This window comes from Bombina bombina, chromosome 1 (genome assembly GCF_027579735.1).
Source record: "Bombina bombina isolate aBomBom1 chromosome 1, aBomBom1.pri, whole genome shotgun sequence".
Classification (NCBI taxonomy): Eukaryota; Metazoa; Chordata; class Amphibia; order Anura; family Bombinatoridae; genus Bombina; species Bombina bombina.
The window spans coordinates 339,139,731-339,162,778 of record NC_069499.1 but is presented as its reverse complement, the minus strand read 5'-3'; the positions used below and the strand labels follow the sequence as shown (position 1 = coordinate 339,162,778).

The 23,048-nt window shown below is 43.2% G+C and overlaps 1 protein-coding gene across 1 annotated transcript in view; it reads right to left on the bottom strand.

Moving 5' to 3' along the window:
- The window catches only part of CATIP (ciliogenesis associated TTC17 interacting protein), a 104,303-nt gene that overhangs the window by 44,783 nt on the left and 36,472 nt on the right, over positions 1–23,048 (bottom strand). The window contains exons 8-9 of the mRNA XM_053689806.1: positions 22,747–22,823; positions 5,652–5,740 (exon numbers count right to left, since the gene is read on the bottom strand). Coding sequence (XP_053545781.1) covers positions 5,652–5,740; positions 22,747–22,823 — 166 coding nt within the window. The remainder of the gene's footprint in view (positions 1–5,651; positions 5,741–22,746; positions 22,824–23,048) is intronic.

Genomic DNA, 23,048 nt, shown 5'->3' with positions numbered 1-23,048 from the left:
GGGATCCCAGAACCTTTGAAAAAATTCTGTGAGCTGTGGCAAGACCGAATGGAAGAGCCACAAACTGGAAGTGTTTGTCTAGAAATGCAAACCTCAGAAACTTGTGGTGATCCCTGTGGATGGGAACATGCAGGTACGCGTCCTTTAAATCTACTGTTGTCATAAATTGATTCTCTTGAACCAAGGGAAGAATGGAACGAATAGTTTCCATCTTGAAGGAAGGTACTCTGAGGAATTTGTTTAGACTTTTGAGATCTAAAATTGGTCTAAAAGTTCCCTCTTTCCTGGGAACCACGAACAGATTGGAGTAAAATCCTAGACCCTGTTCCTACATTGGAACAGGAACTATCACTCCCAGGTCGGAAAGGTCCTGAACACAGTGAACTCTAGTTTGTATCCCTGGGACACAATGTTCACCGCCCAGGGATCCGGAACATCCAGAACCCAAGCCTGAGCAAAGAAAGAAAGTCTGCCCCCCACAAGATCCGATCACGGATCGGGGATAGTCCCTTCATGCTGACTTTGAGTCAATTGCGGGCTTCTTAGATTGCTCTCCCTTGTTCCAAGACTGGTTGGGCCTACAGGAAGGCTTGGACTGTTCCTGCTTGGTAGAGGGAGAGGAGGACTTACCCTTGAAGTTTCGAAAGGAACGGAAATTACTCTGACGTCTCTTCTGCTTATTCCTCTTATCCTGTAGGAGGAAATGACCCTTTCCTCCCGTAATGTCAGAAATAATTTCCACCAATTCCGGCCCAAAAAAAGTTCTTACCCTTGTAAGGAATCGCCAGAAGCTTAGAATTAGATGACACATCCGCAGACCAGAATTTTAACCATAAAGCTCTGCGAGCCAGTACGGCAAACCCGGAAATCTTTGCTCCCAGCTTAATAATTTGTAGGGAAGCATCCATAAGAAAGGAATTGGCCAATTGATATATCTTGGATCTCTTCAAGGGGAGTGTCTGTCCGAATAGAATCAGACAACACATCAAACCAGTATGCCGCTGCACTAGTGATGGTAGCAATACACACAGTAGGTTGCTATTGTAAACCCTGGTGTACATACATCTTTTTGAGCAACCCCTCCAACTTCTTATCCATTGAATCTTTAAAGGAACAACTATCCTCTATGGGAATAGTGGTCCTCTTAGCTAAAGTGGAGATTCCCCTTCTACCTTAGGGACCGTCTGCCAAGATTCCTTGATAGAGTCTGCTATAGGAAACATCTTCTTAAAAATAGGGGATGGAGAAAAAGGGATACCCGGTCTCTCCCATTCCCTAGCAATAATTTCTGTAGCCCGGTCTGGTACAGGAAAAACCTCCACCATGCAAGGTACATCAAAATATTTGTTAAGCTTACTAGACTTTTTAGGATTAACTACAACACTAGTGTCAGAGTCATCCATGGTAGCCAAAACCTCCTTAAGTAACAAACGGAGGTGTTTCAGCTTAAACCTGAATGATACAACTTCAGTATCAGAAGAAGAGATTTCACCCTCAGATGCTACCGAAGTATCCTCCTCCTCAGATTTCTGGGAGGGAACATTCTGACTGTGTCAGAAACCTTAATCACTGATTCTTTACATTTCCTCTTGCCTTTTCCCTGCAGCATGGCAAAAGCAGACAGCGCATCAGATACCGCAGAGGACATGAGGGAAGCAATGTCTTGCAACGTAACTCCAGGCAGAGTAAGAGAGGAAGCACAGGGCACTGCATGTGTGGACAATACATTTTGGGACACTTGAGGAGAAAACTGCGGCATATCTTGAGCATTGTCAGAAGACTCCTGAACAGCATCCGCCTTAGACAATGTTGGCTCAGAAAAAAGTATATCCCTGTAATGTAACAGAAAGGGATTGGTGGTTCCACGTTAGCATCAAAACATAAAGAACATTTAACATTTTGCAGGGCCTCTTGATCCATCTTTATTCACAAATAAACCAAATAGATAAATAAACTGATATATTATTTAGAAATTACCCCACACAAAAAAAAAAAACGTTACTGTTCCTTTAAATTTTAAAATGAAAGTTCTTTATTTTTCAGCAAGAAAATAATAAACTCTCATGCAAAACACTCCGGACAACCTCTACACCTCAGCTTTAGCCTTGCTGAGGTGCTTACCTGCCTTAATGATTACAGAGTGAAAGTTCAATTAGAAAATCCAGACTCAACCTCTCTATACTGAAAATGCAGTCCGATAACCGTAGCACTGTCTCTCAACTGCGACAAAGCTATCTCTGCTCCGGAACACAGGAAGAGTATAAGGAAAATGGCGTGAAACAGAAATTTGCCGCCTCAGCTAACCGCACCTCAGCTAACCGCACCGTTACAAAATTAACCTCACGGTCGGCTAAATGTGTTCTAAAGCCGCCGGGAGTAAAATAACAATAAAAACACCACCTATTGAGCCATAAGTCTCCTCGTCCCCCGTGCCTGCTAATACTGCCAATAATAAAATGATCCCCCTAGCAATAGGAGAATGTCCCATAAACATATTTTAAAGTGCCATCTTTCTTTTGGTATATGTGCTTCCAGAAAAAATAAAGTCAACACTTACCTTAGACTTCTGCCAGGCAGCAAGGCAGCTCACTGGGTTTGAGAGGCCATTTCCCTCACATGGACCTGTGGAAGAAAACAAAGACTGAGTAATCTTACTCAGGCTTGCAAAGATAGGGCAGCATTAAATACATGGGAGGCGCAGTGAGGATTGTACCCCACAAGTTCCCATTGCTTAAAAGCCACCACTGCTCTACTAAAGAGACTGATGTGGACTACGGCTACACCCTAGGACAAAGCAGAACAATCTTGCACTGCTTAAAAACAATAAAATCTTGCTAGAAGAATCTTCTTTCAAACACCTAAACTTTACCACTTCCTTGCTCTAGGCAAAGAGAATGACTGGGGTTGGAGGGAAGGGAGGTGATATTTAACAGCTTTGCTGTGGTGCTCTTTGCTGCCTCCTGCTGGGCAAGAGTGATATTCTCAATAGTAATTAGATGATCCGTGGACTCACCGTGTCATTAGAAAGAAAACTAAGCATCAGGGCATACACAAGAAATTTACTTTGGGCTCTTGAAATCCTTTGTTTGAAAACATACCTAGGTATGTTCAAGAGTAGCAATGCACTGCTGGGATCTAGCCGGTGATTGGTAGCTACACACATATGCCTCCTGTCATTGGCTCACCAGATGTCCTAGCAGTGCAAGGTGGTGGCTAAACACAGTTATATGCAAGCAATAGTGCAATAATAAAATGCCTCGTTAAGCGCATTTTTTTTTTTGGCACTTTTAGGTCTTTTTAAGTTTTAATTTTAGTATCACATAGGAACTGTTAGTACTGTTAGCATGCTACCTGCTTGTCTGAAAAAGAGACATTAAATGCTAAATTTTCTAAACAAAACGCAACACTGTAAACTAAGCAACATATTATAACATAGTAACATGAATGATACAACTTCAGTATCAGAAGAAGAGATTTCACCCTCAGATGCTACCGAAGTATCCTCCTCCTCAGATTTCTGGGAGGGAACATTCTGACTGTGTCAGAAACCTTAATCACTGATTCTTTACATTTCCTCTTGCCTTTTCCCTGCAGCATGGCAAAAGCAGACAGCGCATCAGATACCGCAGAGGACATGAGGGAAGCGATGTCTTGCAACGTAACTCCAGGCAGAGTAAGAGAGGAAGCACAGGGCACTGCATGTGTGGACAATACATTTTGGGACACTTGAGGAGAAAACTGCGGCATATCTTGAGCATTGTCAGAAGACTCCTGAACAGCATCCGCCTTAGACAATGTTGGCTCAGAAAAAAGTATATCCCTGTAATGTAACAGAAAGGGATTGGTGGTTCCACGTTAGCATCAAAACATAAAGAACATTTAACATTTTGCAGGGCCTCTTGATCCATCTTTATTCACAAATAAACCAAATAGATAAATAAACTGATATATTATTTAGAAATTACCCCACACAAAAAAAAAACGTTACTGTTCCTTTAAATTTTAAAATGAAAGTTCTTTATTTTTCAGCAAGAAAATAATAAACTCTCATGCAAAACACTCCGGACAACCTCTACATCTCAGCTTTAGCCTTGCTGAGGTGCTTACCTGCCTTAATGATAACAGAGTGAAAGTTCAATTAGAAAATCCAGACTCAACCTCTCTATACTGAAAATGCAGTCCGGTAACCGTAGCACTGTCTCTCAACTGCGACAAAGCTATCTCTGCTCCGGAACACAGGAAGAGTATAAGGAAAAAGGCGTGAAACAGAAATTTGCCGCCTCAGCTAACCGCACCTCAGCTAACCGCACCGTTACAAAATTAATCTCACGGTCGGCTAAATGTGTTTTAAAGCCGCCGGGAGTAAAATAACAATAAAAACACCACCTATTGAGCCATAAGTCTCCTCGTCCCCCGTGCCTGCTAATACTGCCAATAATAAAATGATCCCCCTAGCAATAGGAGAATGTCCCATAAACATATTTTAAAGTGCCATCTTTCTTTTGGTATATGTGCTTCCAGAAAAAATAAAGTCAACACTTACCTTAGACTTCTGCCAGGCAGCAAGGCAGCTCACTGGGTTTGAGAGGCCATTTCCCTCACATGGACCTGTGGAAGAAAACAAAGACCGAGTAATCTTACTCAGGCTTGCAAAGATAGGGCAGCATTAAATATATGGGAGGCGCAGTGAGGATTGTACCCCACAAGTTCCCATTGCTTAAAAGCCACCACTGCTCTACTAAAGAGACTGATGTGGACTACGGCTACACCCTAGGACAAAGCAGAACAATCTTGCACTGCTTAAAAACAATAAAATCTTGCTAGAAGAATCTTCTTTCAAACACCTAAACTTTACCACTTCCTTGCTCTAGGCAAAGAGAATGACTGGGGTTGGAGGGAAGGGAGGTGATATTTAACAGCTTTGCTGTGGTGCTCTTTGCTGCCTCCTGCTGGGCAAGAGTGATATTCTCAATAGTAATTAGATGATCCGTGGACTCACCGTGTCATTAGAAAGAAAACTAAGCATCAGGGCATACACAAGAAATTTACTTTGGGCTCTTGAAATCCTTTGTTTGAAAACATACCTAGGTATGTTCAAGAGTAGCAATGCACTGCTGGGATCTAGCCGGTGATTGGTAGCTACACACATATGCCTCCTGTCATTGGCTCACCAGATGTCCTAGCAGTGCAAGGTGGTGGCTAAACACAGTTATATGCAAGCAATAGTGCAATAATAAAATGCCTCGTTAAGCGCATTTTTTTTTTGGCACTTTTAGGTCTCTTTAAGTTTTAATTTTAGTATCACATAGGAACTGTTAGTACTGTTAGCATGCTACCTGCTTGTCTGAAAAAGAGAGATTAAATGCTAAATTTTCTAAACAAAACGCAACACTGTAAACTAAGCAACATATTATAACATAGTATATTTCCAGCAGCACCACATGTATAAAGTACAAATGCATCTAAGGAAAATATATAATAAATTATATGTATGTAGACAACAAACAATACATTATTGAACAATTTCTGTTTGTAGTTTCACAGAATTTACATTTTCAAAAAATTTTTAAAACTTCAGACACACTTGTAGGCGCTTAATTTTGCAAAATAAAATACAGTCCCTGAGAAACAAAACTGTTATTAAAAAATACCTTTCTGCCTAAAAATTCTGAATGCAATTGCATGTCCTCCTCCCAGTCTAGGACCTTCTTTCCAAAAACAGGTTTAGGATCAGCTTCGTCTACAGAAAATTAATTGAAAAGACATATGTTTAAAATACTATACAGTTAGCTCTACTTTCCAAAGGTTTTCCCCCCTTTTTTAATTTGGTTCCCTTCCTAAAAGCCACAAAGAACACTTATTAACTTAATTCTAAATACGAAAAATATATTTACAATAAAAAAAAATAGAGATGTTTCCTCTTCAATTTTAGTTTAATTTTAACTCTATGACATCTGAGCAGCTGAATACATCAACCAATAACCTCCATATGAATAACCTTAGTTAAAACTTGTTTTTTAAAGTGATGGTATATCATTTAACCATGGGCTAAGAGGTGGAAACGTCAACTGATCAGAAAAAAAATAAACACTTTTGCTGTGGGTGGCCGGAGCCGCTTAGGTTAGCAGTGAAGCCGTGGAAAAAACATAATTTATGCTTACCTGATAAATGTATTTCTCTTGTAGTGTATCCAGTCCACGGATCATCCATTACTTGTGGGATATTCTCCTTCCCAACAGGAAGTTGCAAGAAGATCACCCACAGCAGAGCTGCTATATAGCTCCTCCCCTCACTGCCATATCCAGTCATTCGACCGAAACAAGCCGAGAAAGGAGAAACCATAGGGTGCAGTGGTGACTGTAGTTTAATTAAAATTTAGACCTGCCTGAAAAGGACAGGGCGGGCCGTGGACTGGATACACTACAAGAGAAATAAATTTATCAGGTAAGCATAAATTATGTTTTCTCTTGTTAAGTGTATCCAGTCCACGGATCATCCATTACTTGTGGGATACCAATACCAAAGCTAAAGTACATGGATGATGGGAGGGACAAGGCAGGAACTTAAACGGAAGGAACCACTGCCTGTAGAACCTTTCTCCCAAAAACAGCCTCCGAAGAAGCAAAAGTATCAAATTTGTAAAATTTGGAAAAAGTATGAAGGGAAGACCAAGTTGCAGCCTTGCAAATCTATTCAACAGAGGCCTCGTTTTTAAAGGCCCAGGTGGAAGCCACAGCTCTAGTAGAATGAGCTGTAATCCTTTCAGGAGGCTGCTGTCCAGCAGTCTCATAGGCTAAACGGATTATACTCCAAAGCCAAAAAGAAAGAGAGGTTGCCGAGGCCTTCTGACCTCTCCTCTGTCCAGAGTAAACAACAAACAGGTTAGATGTTTGGCGAAAATCTTTAGTAGCCTGTAAGTAAAACTTCAAGGCACGGACTACGTCTAGATTATGCAAAAGACGTTCCTTCTTTGAAGAAGGATTAGGACATAATGATGGAACAACAATCTCTTGATTGATATTCTTGTTAGAAACCACCTTAGGTAAAAACCCAGGTTTTGTACGCAGAACAACTTCATCTGAATGAAAGATCAGATAAGGAGAATCACAATGTAAGGCAGATAACTCCGAGACTCTTCGAGCCGAGGAAATAGCCATCAGAAAAAGAACTTTCCATGAAAGAAGTTTGATATCAATAGAATGAAGGGGTTCAAACGGAACCCCTTGAAGAACTTTAAGAACCAAGTTAAAGCTCCATGGAGGAGCAACAGGTTTAAACACAGGCTTAATTCTAACTAAAGCCTGACAAAATGCCTGAACGTCTGGAACTTCTGCCAGACGCTTGTGTAAAAGAATAGACAGAGCAGAAATCTGTCCCTTTAAAGAACTAGCTGATAATCCTTTGTCCAAACCCTCTTGGAGGAAGGACAATATCCTAGGAATCCTAACCCTACTCCATGAGTAATTCTTGGATTCACACCAATGAAGATATTTACGCCATATCTTGTGGTAAATTTTCCTGGTGACAGGCTTTCGTGCCTGTATTAAGGTATCAATTACTGACTCTGAGAAGCCACGCTTTGATAGGATCAAGCGTTCAATCTCCATGCAGTCAGTCTCAGAGAAAGTAGATTCGGATGATTGAAAGGACCTTGTATTAGATGGTCTTGTCTCAGAGGCAGAGTCCATGGTGGAAAGGATGACATGTCCACTAGGTCTGCATACCAGGTCCTGCGTGGCCACGCAGGCGCTATCAATATCACTGATGCTCTTCCTGTTTGATTGTGGCAATCAGACGAGGGAGCAGAGGAAACGGTGGAAACACATAAGCCAGGTTGAAGAACCAAGACGCTGCTAGCTAGAGCATCTATCAGTGCCGCTTCTGGGTCCCTGGACCTGGATCCGTAACAAGGAAGCTTGGGGTTCTGGCGAGACGCCATGAGATCCAATTCTGGTTTGCCCCAACGGAGAACCAATTGAGCAAACACCTCCGGATGGAGTTCCCATTCCCCCGGATGAAAAGTCTGACGACTTAGAAAATCCGCCTCCCAGTTCTCTACACCTGGGATATGGATTGCTGACAGGTGGCAAGAGTGAGTCTCTGCCCAGCGAATTATCTTGGAGACTTCTGACATCGCTAGGGAACTCCTGGTTCCCCCTTGATGGTTGATGTAAGCCACAGTCGTGATGTTGTCCGACTGAAATCTGATGAACCTCAGTGTTGCTAGCTGAGGCCAAGCCAGAAGAGCATTGAATATTGCTCTTAACTCCAGAATATTTATTGGGAGGAGTTTCTCCTCCTGAGTCCATGAACCCTGAGCCTTCAGGGAGTTCCAGACTGCACCCAAACCTAGAAGGCTGGCATCTGTTGTTACAATTGTCCAATCTGGTCTGCGAAAGGTCATACAATTGGACAGATGGGCCCGAGATAACCACCAGAGAAGAGAATCTCTGGTTTCCTGATCCAGATTTAGTAGAGGGGACAAATCTGTGCAATCCCCATTCCACTGACTGAGCATGCATAATTGCAGCGGTCTGAGATGCAGGTGCGCGAATGGCACTATGTCCATCGCCGCTACCATTAAGCCGATTACTTCCATGCACTGAGCCACCGTGGGGCGCGGAATGGAGTGAAGAACATGGCAAGCATTTAGAAGTTTTGATAACCTGGACTCCGTCAGGTAAATTTTCATTTCTACAGAATCTATTAGAGTCCCTAGGAAGGAAACCCTCGTGGGAGGAGATAGAGAACTCTTTTCTTCGTTCACTTTCCACCCATGCGACCTCAGGAATGCCAGAACTATCTCTGTATGAGATTTGGCAATTTGAAAGCTTGACGCCTGTATCAGGATATCGTCCAGGTAAGGAGCCACCGCTATGCCTCGCGGTCTTAGGACCGCCAGAAGTGAGCCCAGAACCTTTGTAAAAATTCTTGGGGCTGTAGCCAACCCGAATGGAAGAGCTACAAATTGGTAATGCCTGTCTAGAAAGGCAAACCTCAGGAACTGATGATGATTCTTGTGAATCGGAATGTGAAGGTAGGCATCCTTTAAGTCCACTGTGGTCATGTACTGACCCTCTTGGATCATGGGTAAAATGGTTCGAATAGTTTCCATCTTGAATGACGGAACTCTGAGGAATTTGTTTAAGATCTTTAAATCCAAAATTGGTCTGAAGGTTCCCTCTTTTTTGGGAACCACAGATTTGAATAAAACCCCTGTCCTTGTTCCGTCCGCGGAACTGAATGGATCACTCCCATTACAAGGAGATCTTGTACGCAGCTTAGGAATGCCTCTTTCTTTATCTGGTTTGCAAGTAATCTTGAAAGGTGAAATCTCCCTTGTGGAGGAGAAGCTTTGAAGTCCAGAAGATATCCCTGAGATATGATCTCCAACGCCCAGGGATCCTGAACATCTCTTGCCCACGCCTGGGCGAAGAGAGAGAGTCTGCCCCCTACTAGATCCGTTGTCGGATAGGGGGCCTCTCCTTCATGCTGTCTTAGAGGCAGCAGCAGGCTTTCTGGCCTGCTTGCCCTTGTTCCAGGACTGGTTAGGTTTCCAGGCCTGCTTGGATTGAGCAAAAGTTCCCTCTTGTATTGAAGCAGAGGAAGTTGATGCTGCACCTGCCTTGAAATTTCGAAAGGCACGAAAATTAGACTGTTTGGCCTTTGATTTGGCCCTGTCCTGAGGAAGGGTATGACCCTTACCTCCAGTAATGTCAGCAATAATTTCTTTCAAACCAGGCCCAAATAAGGTCTGCCCCTTGAAAGGAATGTTGAGTAATTTAGACTTTGAAGTCACATCAGCTGACCAGGATTTGAGCCATAGCGCCCTACGCGCCTGGATGGCGAATCCGGAATTCTTAGCCGTTAGTTTAGTCAAATGAACAATGGCATCAGAAACAAATGAGTTAGCTAGCTTAAGAGTTCTAAGCTTGTCAACAATTTCAGTCAATGGAGCTGTATGGATGGCCTCTTCCAGGGCCTCAAACCAGAATGCCACCGCAGCAGTGACAGGCGCAATGCATGCAAGGGGCTGTAAATTAAAACCTTGTTGAATAAACATTTTCTTAAGGTAACCCTCTAATTTTTTATCCATTGGATCTGAAAAAGCACAACTGTCCTCAACCGGGATAGTGGTAGAAACTGCTCCCTCCACCTTAGGGACAGTCTGCCATAAGTCCCGTGTAGTGGCATCTATTGGAAACATTTTTCTAAATATAGGAGGTGGGGAAAAGGGCACACCGGGCCTATCCCACTCCTTACTAATAATTTCTGTAAGCCTTTTAGGTATTGGAAAAACATCAGTACTCACCGACACTGCATAGTATTTATCCAGCCTACACAATTTCTCTGGCACTGCAATTGTGTCACAGTCATTCAGAGCAGCTAATACCTCCCCAAGCAATACACGGAGGTTCTCAAGCTTAAATTTAAAATTAGAAATCTCTGAATCAGGTCTCCCCGATTCAGAGACGTCACCCACAGACTGAAGCTCTCCGTCCTCAGGTTCTGCATATTGTGACGCAGTATCAGACATGGCTCTTACAGCATCTACGCGCTCTGTATCTCGTCTAACCCCAGAGCTATCGCGCTTGCCCCTCAATTCAGGCAATCTGGATAATACCTCTGACAGGGTATTATTCATGATTGCAGCCATGTCCTGCAAAGTAATCGCTATGGGCGTCCCTGATGTACTTGGCGCCATATTAGCGTGCGTCCCTTGAGCGGGAGGCGAAGGGTCCGACACGTGGGGAGAGTTAGTCGGCATAACTTCCCCCTCGACAGACCCCTCTGGTGACTATTCTTTTATAGATAAAGACTGATCTTTACTGTTTAAGGTGAAATCAATACATTTAGTACACATTCTCCTATGGGGCTCCACCATGGCTTTTAAACATAATGAACAAGTATCCTCTGATTCAGACATGTTTGCACAGACTAGCAATGAGACTAGCAAGCTTGGAAAACACTTTAAAGCAAGTTAACAAGCAATATAAAAAAACGTTACTGTGCCTTTAAGAGAAACAAATTTTGACAAAATTTGAAATAACAGTGAAAAAAGGCAGTTACACTAACAAAATTTTTACAGTGTATGTAACAAGTCAGCAGAGCATTGCACCCACTTGCAAATGGATGATTAACCCCTTAATAACAAAAACAGAATAATAAATGACAAAAACGTTTTTTTAAACACATTCACAACAACTGCCACAGTCTACTGTGATTGTTACCCTCCTCAAACACGACTTTGAAGCCTTTTGAGCCCTTCAGAGATGTCCTGTATCATGCAGAGGGAAGCTGAATGTCTCTGTCAGTATTTTTATCTGCACAGAAAAGCACTAAAATAGGCCCTTCCCACTCATATTGCAACAGTGGAAAGCCTGTTACTAGGCAAAAATCAAGCCAGCCATGTGGGGAAAAAAAACTAGGCCCCAATAAGTTTTGTCACCAAACATATATAAAAACGATTAACATGTTAGCAAATGTTTTATATTACACTTTTATAAGAGTATGTATCTCTGTTAATAAGCCTGATACCAGTCACTATCACTGCATTTAAGGCTTAACTTACATTAATCCGGTATCAGCAGCATTTTTCTAGCAAATTCCATCCCTAGAAATATGTTAACTGCACATACCTTATTACAGGAAAACCTGCACGCTATTCCCCCTCTGAAGTTACCTCACTCCTCAGAATATGTGAGAACAGCAAAGGATCTCAGTTACTTCTGCTAAGATCATAGAAATCACAGGAAGATTTTTCTTCTAATGCTGCCTGAGATGAAACAGTACACTCCGGTACCATTTAAAAATAACAAACTTTTGATTGAAGTTAAAAAACTAACTATAATACACCACTCTCCTCTAACTACGTCCATCTTTGTTGAGAGTTGCAAGAGAATGACTGGATATGGCAGTGAGGGGAGGAGCTATATAGCAGCTCTGCTGTGGGTGATCCTCTTGCAACTTCCTGTTGGGAAGGAGAATACCCCACAAGTAATGGATGATCCGTGGACTGGATACACTTAACAAGAGAAATAAAGGTATATTCCACACATTTTTTTTAAAAAAAACTCATGAATGAAGGTCACCTTTATTTTTAGTGCTGGTAAATTTGAGCGTTTTTGAAATGCTGGGATTTTCCATCACTTTAACCCCTTAATGACCGCAGCACTTTTCCATTTTCTGTCCGTTTGGGACCAAGGCTATTTTTACATTTCTGCTGTGTTTGTGTTTAGCTGTAATTTTCCTCTTACTCATTTACTGTACCCACACATATTATATACCGTTTTTCTCGCCATTAAGTGGACTTTCTAAAGATACCATTATTTTCATCATATCCTATAATTTACTATAAAAAAAATTATATAATATGAGGAAAAAATGGAAAAAAACACACTTTTTCTAACTTTGACCCCCAAAATCTGTTACACATCTACAACCACCAAAAAACACCCATGCTAAATAGTTTCTAAATTTTGTCCTGAGTTTAGAAATACCCAATGTTTACATGTTCTTTGCAAGTTATAGGGCCATAAATACAAGTAGCACTTTGCTATTTCCAAACCCCTTTTTTTCAAAATTAGCGCTAGTTACATTGGAACACTGATATCTTTCAGGAATCCCTGAATATCCCTTAACATCCTATACTATAAAAGGCCAAGTGTGTTTGTCCGAAGCTGTCATGCGCAGTAGAGACAGCACGCGGACAAACACACTGGCCTAAGTCCCTACCTGTTCTGCCGACTGCGCCGAGCAAAAGTGGGCGTGGTCGATCGTGAAGGGGGCGGGGCCTAACGCGAAGGCCCGCGAAGGGGGCGGAGCCTAGCGTGAAGGCCCGTGAAGAGAGCTCAAACAGCTCAAGAGAGGGTGGAGGGATGTGGGGAGATGTGGGAGATGTGGAGTGAGGGGGGAGATGTGGAGTGAGGGGGGAGATGTGGGGGAGATGTGGAGAGAGGGGGGAGATGTGGGGAGAGGGGGGAGATGTGGAGTGAGGGAGGGGGAGATGTGGAGAGAGGGGGGAGATGTGGAGTGAGGGGGGAGATGTGGGGAGGGGGGGGAGATGTGGGGAGAGGGGGGAGATGTGGAGAGAGGGGGGGGAGATGTGGGGAGAGAGAGAGGGGGGAGAGAGAGGGGAAAGAGAGAGGGGGGAGAGGGAGAGAGAGAGAGAGGAGAGAGAGAATGAGAAAGAGAGGGGGAGAGAGAGAGATGGGGGAGAGAGGGAGAGAGAGAGAGGGGAGAGAGAGAGGAGAGACACAGAGAGAGGGGAGAGAGAGAGAGGGGGGAGAGAGAGAGAGGGGAGAGAGAGAGAGAGGGGGGAGAGAGAGAGGAGAGACAGAGGAGGGAGAGAGAGAGGGGGGAGAAAGAGAGAGAGAAGAGAGAGAGAGAGGGGGGAGAGAGAGGGGGGGAGAGAGAGAGAGAGAGAGAGGGGGGAGAGAGAGAGGGGGGAGAGAGAGAGAGAGGGGAGAGAGAGAGGGGGGGAGAGAGAGGGGGAGAGAGAGAGATGGGTAGAGAGAGGGTGGGGAGAGAGGGGGAGAGAGAGAGAGGGGAGAGAGAGAGAGAGAGAGAGAGAGAGAGAGGTGAGAGAGAGAGGGGAGAGAGAGAGAGGGGGGGAGAGAGAGAGAGGGGGGAGAGAGAGAGAGAGGAGAGAGAGGGGGAGAGAGAGAGAGATAGAGGGGAGAGAGAAAGAGAGAGGCGAGAGAGAGAGAGGGGGGAGAGAGAGAGATAGAGGGGAGATAGAGAGAGGGGAGAGAGAGAGAGAGAGAGGGGTGAGATAGAGAGAGGCGAGAGAGAGAGAGGGGAGAGAGAGAGAAAGGGGGGGAGAGAGAGAAAGAGAGAGAGGGGGGAGAGAGAGAGGGGAGCGAGAGAGAGAGAGAGAGGGGGAGATGGAGAGAGAGAGGGGGAGAGAGCGCAAAAGAGAGGGGGGAGAGAGAGAAAGCAAAAGAGAGTGGGAGGGAGAGAACGCCAGGGGTGGGACCACTGTACTGCAAAAAATGGCCCGTGTGAACGGGCTTTAGGACTAGTGTATATATATTTTTTTAGAAGACACCCCAAAGTATTGATCTAGGCCCATTTTGGAATATTTCATGCCACCATTTCACCGCCAAATGCAATCAAATAAAGAAAATCATTCACTTTTTCACAATTTTTTTCACAAACTTTAGGTTTCTCACTGAAATTATTTACAAACAACTTGTGCAATTATGGCATAAATGGTTGTAAATTATTCTCTGGGATCCCCTTTGCTCAGAAATAGCAGACATGTATGGCTTTTGTTGTTGCTTTTTGGTAATTAGAAGGACGCTAAATGCCACTGCGCACCACACGTGTATTATGCCCAGCAGTGAAGGGGTTAATTAGGGAGCATGTAGGGAGCTTCTATGGTTAATTTTAGCTTTAGTGTAGTGTAGTAGACAACCCAAAGTATTGATCTAGGCCCATTTTGGTATATTTCATGCCACCATTTCACCGCCAGATGCGATCAAATTAAAAAAAACGTTAAATTTTTCACAATTTTAGGTTTCTCACTGAAATCATTTACAAGCAGCTTGAGCAATTATGTCACAAATGGTTGTAAATGCTTCTCTGGGATCCCCTTTGTTCAGAACTAGCAGACATATATGACTTTGGCGTTGCTTTTTGGTAATTAGAAGGCCGCTAAATGCCGCTGCGCATCACACGTGTATTATGTCTAGCAGTGAAGGGGTTAATTAGGTAGCTTGTAGGGAGCTTGCAGGGTTAATTTTAGCTTTAGTGTAGAGATCAGCCTCCCACCTGACACATCACACCCCCTGATCCTTCCCAAACAGCTCCCTTCCCTCCCCCACCCCACAATTGTCCCCGCCATCTTAAGTACTGGCAGAATGTCTGCCAGTACAAAAATAAAGGGAATCTTTTTTTTTTTTTTTTTTTTTTAAATTGTATAGAATATTTACATATGCTGCTGTTTAGGATCCCCCTTAGCCCCCAACCTCCCTGATCCCCCCTCAAGCATCTCTCTAACCATCCCCCTTTGCCTTTTTGGGGGCCATCTTGGGTACTGGCAGCTATCTGCCAGTACCCAATTTGCAGAAAAAAACAGAATTTATGTTTACCTGATAAATTACTTTCTCCAACGGTGTGTCCGGTCCACGGCGTCATCCTTACTTGTGGGATATTCTCTTCCCCAACAGGAAATGGCAAAGAGCCCAGCAAAGCTGGTCACATGATCCCTCCTAGGCTCCGCCTTCCCCAGTCATTCGACCGACGTAAAGGAGGAATATTTGCATAGGAGAAACCATATGATACCGTGGTGACTGTAGTTAAAGAAATTAAATTATCAGACCTGATTAAAAAACCAGGGCGGGCCGTGGACCGGACACACCGTTGGAGAAAGTAATTTATCAGGTAAACATAAATTCTGTTTTCTCCAACATAGGTGTGTCCGGTCCACGGCGTCATCCTTACTTGTGGGAACCAATACCAAAGCTTTAGGACACGGATGAAGGGAGGGAGCAAATCAGGTCACCTAGATGGAAGGCACCACGGCTTGCAAAACCTTTCTCCCAAAAATAGCCTCAGAAGAAGCAAAAGTATCAAACTTGTAAAATTTAGTAAAAGTGTGCAGTGAAGACCAAGTCGCTGCCTTACATATCTGATCAACAGAAGCCTCGTTCTTGAAGGCCCATGTGGAAGCCACAGCCCTAGTGGAATGAGCTGTGATTCTTTCAGGAGGCTGCCGTCCGGCAGTCTCATAAGCCAATCTGATGATGCTTTTAATCCAAAAAGAGAGAGGTGTAGAAGTTGCTTTTTGACCTCTCCTTTTACCAGAATAAACAACAAACAAGGAAGATGTTTGTCTAAAATCCTTTGTAGCATCTAAATAGAATTTTAGAGCACGAACAACATCCAAATTGTGCAACAAACGTTCCTTCTTTGAAACTGGATTCGGACACAAAGAAGGCACGACTATCTCCTGGTTAATGTTTTTGTTAGAAACAACTTTCGGAAGAAAACCAGGTTTAGTACGTAAAACCACCTTATCTGCATGGAACACCAGATAAGGAGGAGAACACTGCAGAGCAGATAATTCTGAAACTCTTCTAGCAGAAGAAATTGCAACCAAAAACAAAACTTTCCAAGATAATAACTTAATATCAACGGAATGTAAGGGTTCAAACGGAACCCCCTGAAGAACTGAAAGAACTAAATTGAGACTCCAAGGAGGAGTCAAAGGTTTGTAAACAGGCTTGATTCTAACCAGAGCCTGAACAAAGGCTTGAACATCTGGCACAGCTGCCAGCTTTTTGTGAAGTAACACAGACAAGGCAGAAATCTGTCCCTTCAAGGAACTTGCAGATAATCCTTTCTCCAAACCTTCTTGAAGAAAGGATAGAATCTTAGGAATTTTTACCTTGTCCCAAGGGAATCCTTTAGATTCACACCAACAGATATATTTTTTCCATATTTTGTGGTAAATTTTTCTAGTTACAGGCTTTCTGGCCTGAACAAGAGTATCAATGACAGAATCTGAGAACCCTCGCTTTGATAAGATCAAGCGTTCAATCTCCAAGCAGTCAGTTGGAGTGAGACCAGATTCGGATGTTCGAACGGACCTTGAACAAGAAGGTCTCGTCTCAAAGGTAGCTTCCATGGTGGAGCCGATGACATATTCACCAGGTCTGCATACCAAGTCCTGCGTGGCCACGCAGGAGCTATCAAGATCACCGATGCCCTCTCCTGATTGATCCTGGCTACCAGCCTGGGGATGAGAGGAAACGGCGGGAATACATAAGCTAGTTTGAAGGTCCAAGGTGCTACTAGTGCATCTACTAGAGTCGCCTTGGGATCCCTGGATCTGGACCCGTAGCAAGGAACCTTGAAGTTCTGACGAGAGGCCATCAGATCCATGTCTGGAATGCCCCACAATTGAGTAATTTGGGCAAAGATTTCCGGATGGAGTTCCCACTCCCCCGGATGAAATGTCTGACGACTCAGAAAATCCGCTTCCCAATTTTCCACTCCTGGGATGTGGATTGCAGACAAGTGGCAGGAGTGAGTCTCCGCCCATTGAATGATTTTGGTCACTTCTTCCATCGCCAGGGAACTCCTTGTTCCCCCCTGATGGTTGATGTACGCAACAGTCGTCATGTTGTCTGATTGAAACCGTATGAACTTGGCCTTTGCTAGCTGAGGCCAAGCCTTGAGAGCATTGAATATCGCTCTCAGTTCCAGAATATTTATCGGGAGAAGAGATTCTTCCCGAGACCAAAGACCCTGAGCTTTCAGGGGTCCCCAGACCGCGCCCCAGCCCACCAGACTGGCGTCGGTCGTGACAATGACCCACTCTGGTCTGCGGAAGCTCATCCCCTGTGACAGGTTGTCCAGGGACAGCCACCAACGGAGTGAATCTCTGGTCCTCTGATCTACTTGTATCGTCGGAGACAAGTCTGTATAGTCCCCATTCCACTGACTGAGCATGCACAGTTGTAATGGTCTTAGATGAATTCGCGCAAAAGGAACTATGTCCATTGCCGCTACCATCAAACCTATTACTTCCATGCACTGCGCTATGGAAGGAAGAGGAACAGAATGAAGTATTTGACAAGAGTTTAGAAGTTTTGATTTTCTGGCCTCTGTCAGAAAAATCCTCATTTCTAAGGAGTCTATTATTGTTCCCAAGAAGGGAACCCTTGTTGACGGAGATAGAGAACTTTTTTCTACGTTCACTTTCCACCCGTGAGATCTGAGAAAGGCCAGGACAATGTCCGTGTGAGCCTTTGCTTGAGGAAGGGACGACGCTTGAATCAGAATGTCGTCCAAGTAAGGTACTACTGCAATGCCCCTTGGTCTTAGCACCGCTAGAAGGGACCCTAGTACCTTTGTGAAAATCCTTGGAGCAGTGGCTAATCCGAACGGAAGTGCCACAAACTGGTAATGCTTGTCCAGGAATGCGAACCTTAGGAACCGATGATGTTCCTTGTGGATAGGAATATGTAGATACGCATCCTTTAAATCCACCGTGGTCATGAATTGACCTTCCTGGATGGAAGGAAGAATTGTTCGAATGGTTTCCATTTTGAACGATGGAACCTTGAGAAACTTGTTTAGGATCTTGAGATCTAAGATTGGTCTGAATGTTCCCTCTTTTTTGGGAACTACGAACAGATTGGAGTAGAACCCCATCCCTTGTTCTCCTAAAGGAACAGGATGAATCACTCCCATTTTTAACAGGTCTTCTACACAATGTAAGAATGCCTGTCTTTTTATGTGGTCTGAAGACAATTGAGACCTGTGGAACCTCCCCCTTGGGGGAAGCCCCTTGAATTCCAGAAGATAACCTTGGGAGACTATTTCTAGTGCCCAAGGATCCAGAACATCTCTTGCCCAAGCCTGAGCGAAGAGAGAGAGTCTGCCCCCCACCAGATCCGGTCCCGGATCGGGGGCCAACATCTCATGCTGTCTTGGTAGCAGTGGCAGGTTTCTTGGCCTGCTTTCCTTTGTTCCAGCCTTGCATTGGTCTCCAGGCTGGCTTGGCTTGAGAAGTATTACCCTCTTGCTTAGAGGACGTAGCACTTGGGGCTGGTCCGTTTCTGCGAAAGGGACGAAAATTAGGTTTATTTTTGGCCTTGAAAGACCTATCCTGAGGAAGGGCGTGGCCCTTGCCCCCAGTGATATCAGAGATAATCTCTTTCAAGTCAGGGCCAAACAGCGTTTTCCCCTTGAAAGGAATGTTAAGCAATTTGTTCTTGGAAGACGCATCCGCTGACCAAGATTTTAACCAAAGCGCTCTGCGCGCCACAATAGCAAAACCAGAATTTTTCGCCGCTAACCTAGCCAATTGCAAAGTGGCGTCTAGGGTGAAAGAATTAGCCAATTTGAGAGCATGAATTCTGTCCATAATCTCCTCATAAGAAGAAGAATTATTATTGAGCGCCTTTTCTAGCTCATCGAACCAGAAACACGCTGCTGTAGTGACAGGAACAATGCATGAAATTGGTTGTAGAAGGTAACCTTGCTGAACAAACATCTTTTTAAGCAAACCTTCTAATTTTTTATCCATAGGATCTTTGAAAGCACAACTATCTTCTATGGGTATAGTGGTGCGTTTGTTTAGAGTAGAAACCGCCCCCTCGACCTTGGGGACTGTCTGCCATAAGTCCTTTCTGGGGTCGACCATAGGAAACAATTTTTTAAATATGGGGGGAGGGACGAAAGGTATACCGGGTCTTTCCCATTCTTTATTTACAATGTCCGCCACCCGCTTGGGTATAGGAAAAGCTTTGGGGGGCCCCGGGACCTCTAGGAACTTGTCCATTTTACATAGTTTCTCTGGAATGACCAAATTCTCACAATCATCCAGAGTGGATAACACCTCCTTAAGCAGAGCGCGGAGATGTTCCAATTTAAATTTAAATGTAATCACATCAGGTTCAGCTTGTTGAGAAATTTTCCCTGAATCTGAAATTTCTCCCTCAGACAAAACCTCCCTGGCCCCCTCAGACTGGTGTAGGGGCCCTTCAGAACCAATATCATCAGCGTCCTCATGCTCTTCAGTATTTTCTAAAACAGAGCAGTCGCGCTTTCGCTGATAAGTGGGCATTTTGGCTAAAATGTTTTTGATAGAATTATCCATTACAGCCGTTAATTGTTGCATAGTAAGGAGTATTGGCGCGCTAGATGTACTAGGGGCCTCCTGTGTGGGCAAGACTGGTGTAGACGAAGGAGGGGATGATGCAGTACCATGCTTACTCCCCTCACTTGAGGAATCATCTTGGGCATCATTTTCTCTAAATTTTGTGTCACATAAATCACATCTATTTAAATGAGAAGGAACCTTGGCTTCCCCACATTCAGAACACAGTCTATCTGGTAGTTCAGACATGTTAAACAGGCAAAAACTTGATAACAAAGTACAAAAAACGTTTTAAAATAAACCGTTACTGTCACTTTAAATTTTAAACTGAACACACTTAATTACTGCAATTGCGAAAGAGTATGAAGGAATTGTTCAAAATTCACCAAAATTTCACCACAGTGTCTTAAAGCCTTAAAAGTATTGCACACCAAATTTGGAAGCTTTAACCCTTAAAATAACGGAACCGGAGCCGTTTTTATATTTAACCCCTTTACAGTCCCTGGTATCTGCTTTGCTGAGACCCAACCAAGCCCAAAGGGGAATACGATACCAAATGACGCCTTCAGAAAGTCTTTTCTATGTATCAGAGCTCCTCACACATGCATCTGCATGTCATGCTTCTCAAAAACAAGTGCGCAATAGAGGCGCGAAAATGAGACTCTGCCTATGATTAGGGAAAGCCCCTAGAGAATAAGGTGTCCAATACAGTGCCTGCCGGTTATTTTACATAATTCCCAAGATTAAAATAATTCCTCAAGGCTATGGAGTATAAAATATGTTTATATATAAATCGATTTAGCCCAGAAAATGTCTACAGTCTTAAAAAGCCCTTGTGAAGCCCTTTTTTTCTTTCTGTAATAAAAATGGCTTACCGGATCCCATAGGGAAAATGACAGCTTCCAGCATTACATCGTCTTGTTAGAATGTGTCATACCTCAAGCAGCAAAAGTCTGCTTACTGTTCCCCCAACTGAAGTTAATTCCTCTCAACAGTCCTGTGTGGAAACAGCCATCGATTTTAGTAACGGTTGCTAAAATCATTTTCCTCTTACAAACAGAAATCTTCATCTCTTTTCTGTTTCAGAGTAAATAGTACATACCAGCACTATTTTAAAATAACAAACTCTTGATTGAATAATAAAAACTACAGTTAAACACTAAAAAACTCTAAGCCATCTCCGTGGAGATGTTGCCTGTACAACGGCAAAGAGAATGACTGGGGAAGGCGGAGCCTAGGAGGGATCATGTGACCAGCTTTGCTGGGCTCTTTGCCATTTCCTGTTGGGGAAGAGAATATCCCACAAGTAAGGATGACGCCGTGGACCGGACACACCTATGTTGGAGAAATGATGTTTTTTTTTATTTTTCCCCAGTTTTTTTTCTGTAGTGTAGCTTCCCTCCCACATACCAACCCAACACCCCTTGATTTCGCTTTTTATTTTTATTATTTTTATGTTTTTAGAACCCTGATTAGATTAGATATTTTCTGTAGTGTAGCGGTTCCCACCCGCTCCCTCCCGTGCACGCGCCCGCCCCCTCCCCATCACGTGCACGCCCCTGGTCATCCCCGCCCACAATCCCGCCCGCCTCCACATCACTGGGCCCATCGATGGCCGCCACCCGCCTCCCACGTCGGCTCCCACCCACCCACCAACGATACCGGCCATCGATGTCCGGTGCAGAGAGGGCCACAGAGTGGCTCTCTCTGCATCGGATGGCCATACATGGTTATTGCAGGATTCCTCCATATCGAGGCATCACTGCAATAACCGGAAAGCAGCTGGAAGCGAGCAGGATCGCTTCCAGCTGCTTTCCACACCGAGGACGTGCAGGGTACGTTCTCAGGCGTTAACTGCCTTTTTTTTTGAGGACGTACCCTGCACGTCCTCGGTCATTAAGGGGTTAAAGTGGATATTACTTTAACTGAGTGTGGGGATCCTTTTTAGCCACCAGATTTCCTAAATACAATGGCACAAAATCTGGATAATATAACTGTGGAGTTAAAGGGACCTGAAACCCAAACGTTTTCTTTCATGATTCATGTAGAGCACAACATTTTAAACAACTTTCCAATTTATTTCTATAATCAAATTAGCTTCAGTCTCTTGGTATCCTTTTTGAATGACAGGGCATATGTGCAACCACTAGTCAGCAACTAGCTCCCAGTAGTAGCTATGTATGCTTTTCAACAAAGGATACCAAGTGAACAAAGCAAATTATAACATAGAAGTAATTTGGAAAGTTGTTTAAAACTGTATGCTCTATCTACATCATGAAAAAATGATGTTATGTTCTATGTCCCTGTATCAGCATTCTTATAATAGGAAGATGAGTTGATGGTTTACCATGACATTGATGATAAAGCATGGGTCAGCAACCTTGGGCCCCCAGATGTTTTGGAACTACATTTCCCATGATGCTCAGGCAGCCTAAAGAGTGTCTCAGCATCATGGGAAATGTAGTTCCAAAACATCTGGGGGCCCAAGGTTGCTGACCACTGTATAAGGATATATTTCACTCCTTACATAAACATATGTTTTACAGTAAAACAAGGAATTATACAAAGCAGATTTAAAAAAAAACAAAACTAGATGGTTATCCTGTTTTATTATAGTTTATAAAATATATTATAAAGACTCAATAACAACTCATCCCTATATATCTCTGTGATGCTTAGGCAACAGATGCTATTGTCTAGCATTTTGGAGGTTACACTTAGAATTTCACTGCCACAATGTCACCCACATCACAAAATTGATAAATTCTTGTTGCAAAATTACATTTCTATTGTGGGAATCTTTTAAAAAAAATATTATTTTAAAGATATTGTTTAGGTAAGATATTGTTTAGTAGTAATTTCAGCACTACAATATATTTGCTTACATTATGAATTACATATTGAATTTTTTTATTATTTTATTAATTTTGTTCAAAATATGATTGCGTTTAAATAAAGTTTCAAGGTACATGTTTAATACCAGAAATTACGACTGCATATCTGTGCTTACATGCACATTAAATAAGCCCAGAAACTGCAGAAATCATAGTGTCCGCATTGTTTTATTTGGATGTATTTTAAGATGATATAAACAAGACAATTTTAAAATAATTAATTGAATGTGAATTTACCTGCTTCAGCTAATATCGGAAGTTGTGTAAGCTTCATAATAATGGGGGATCCAATCTGGACTCGACTAGCTAAATGCCTGAAACAAACCAACGTAGCAGACAAAAAATTGCTTTATTATTATTCATTTAGACTGGTGGAAGAAGCATTATTTTTTCAGACAGTTTTCCAAATCAGTATTACACAACTTTTCATGTCCAGAGGTAGGGTTGCACCGATACCATTTTTTTAAGACCGAGTACAAATACCGATACTTTTTTTCAAATACTCACCGATACCAATTACCGATACTTTTTTTATGTCA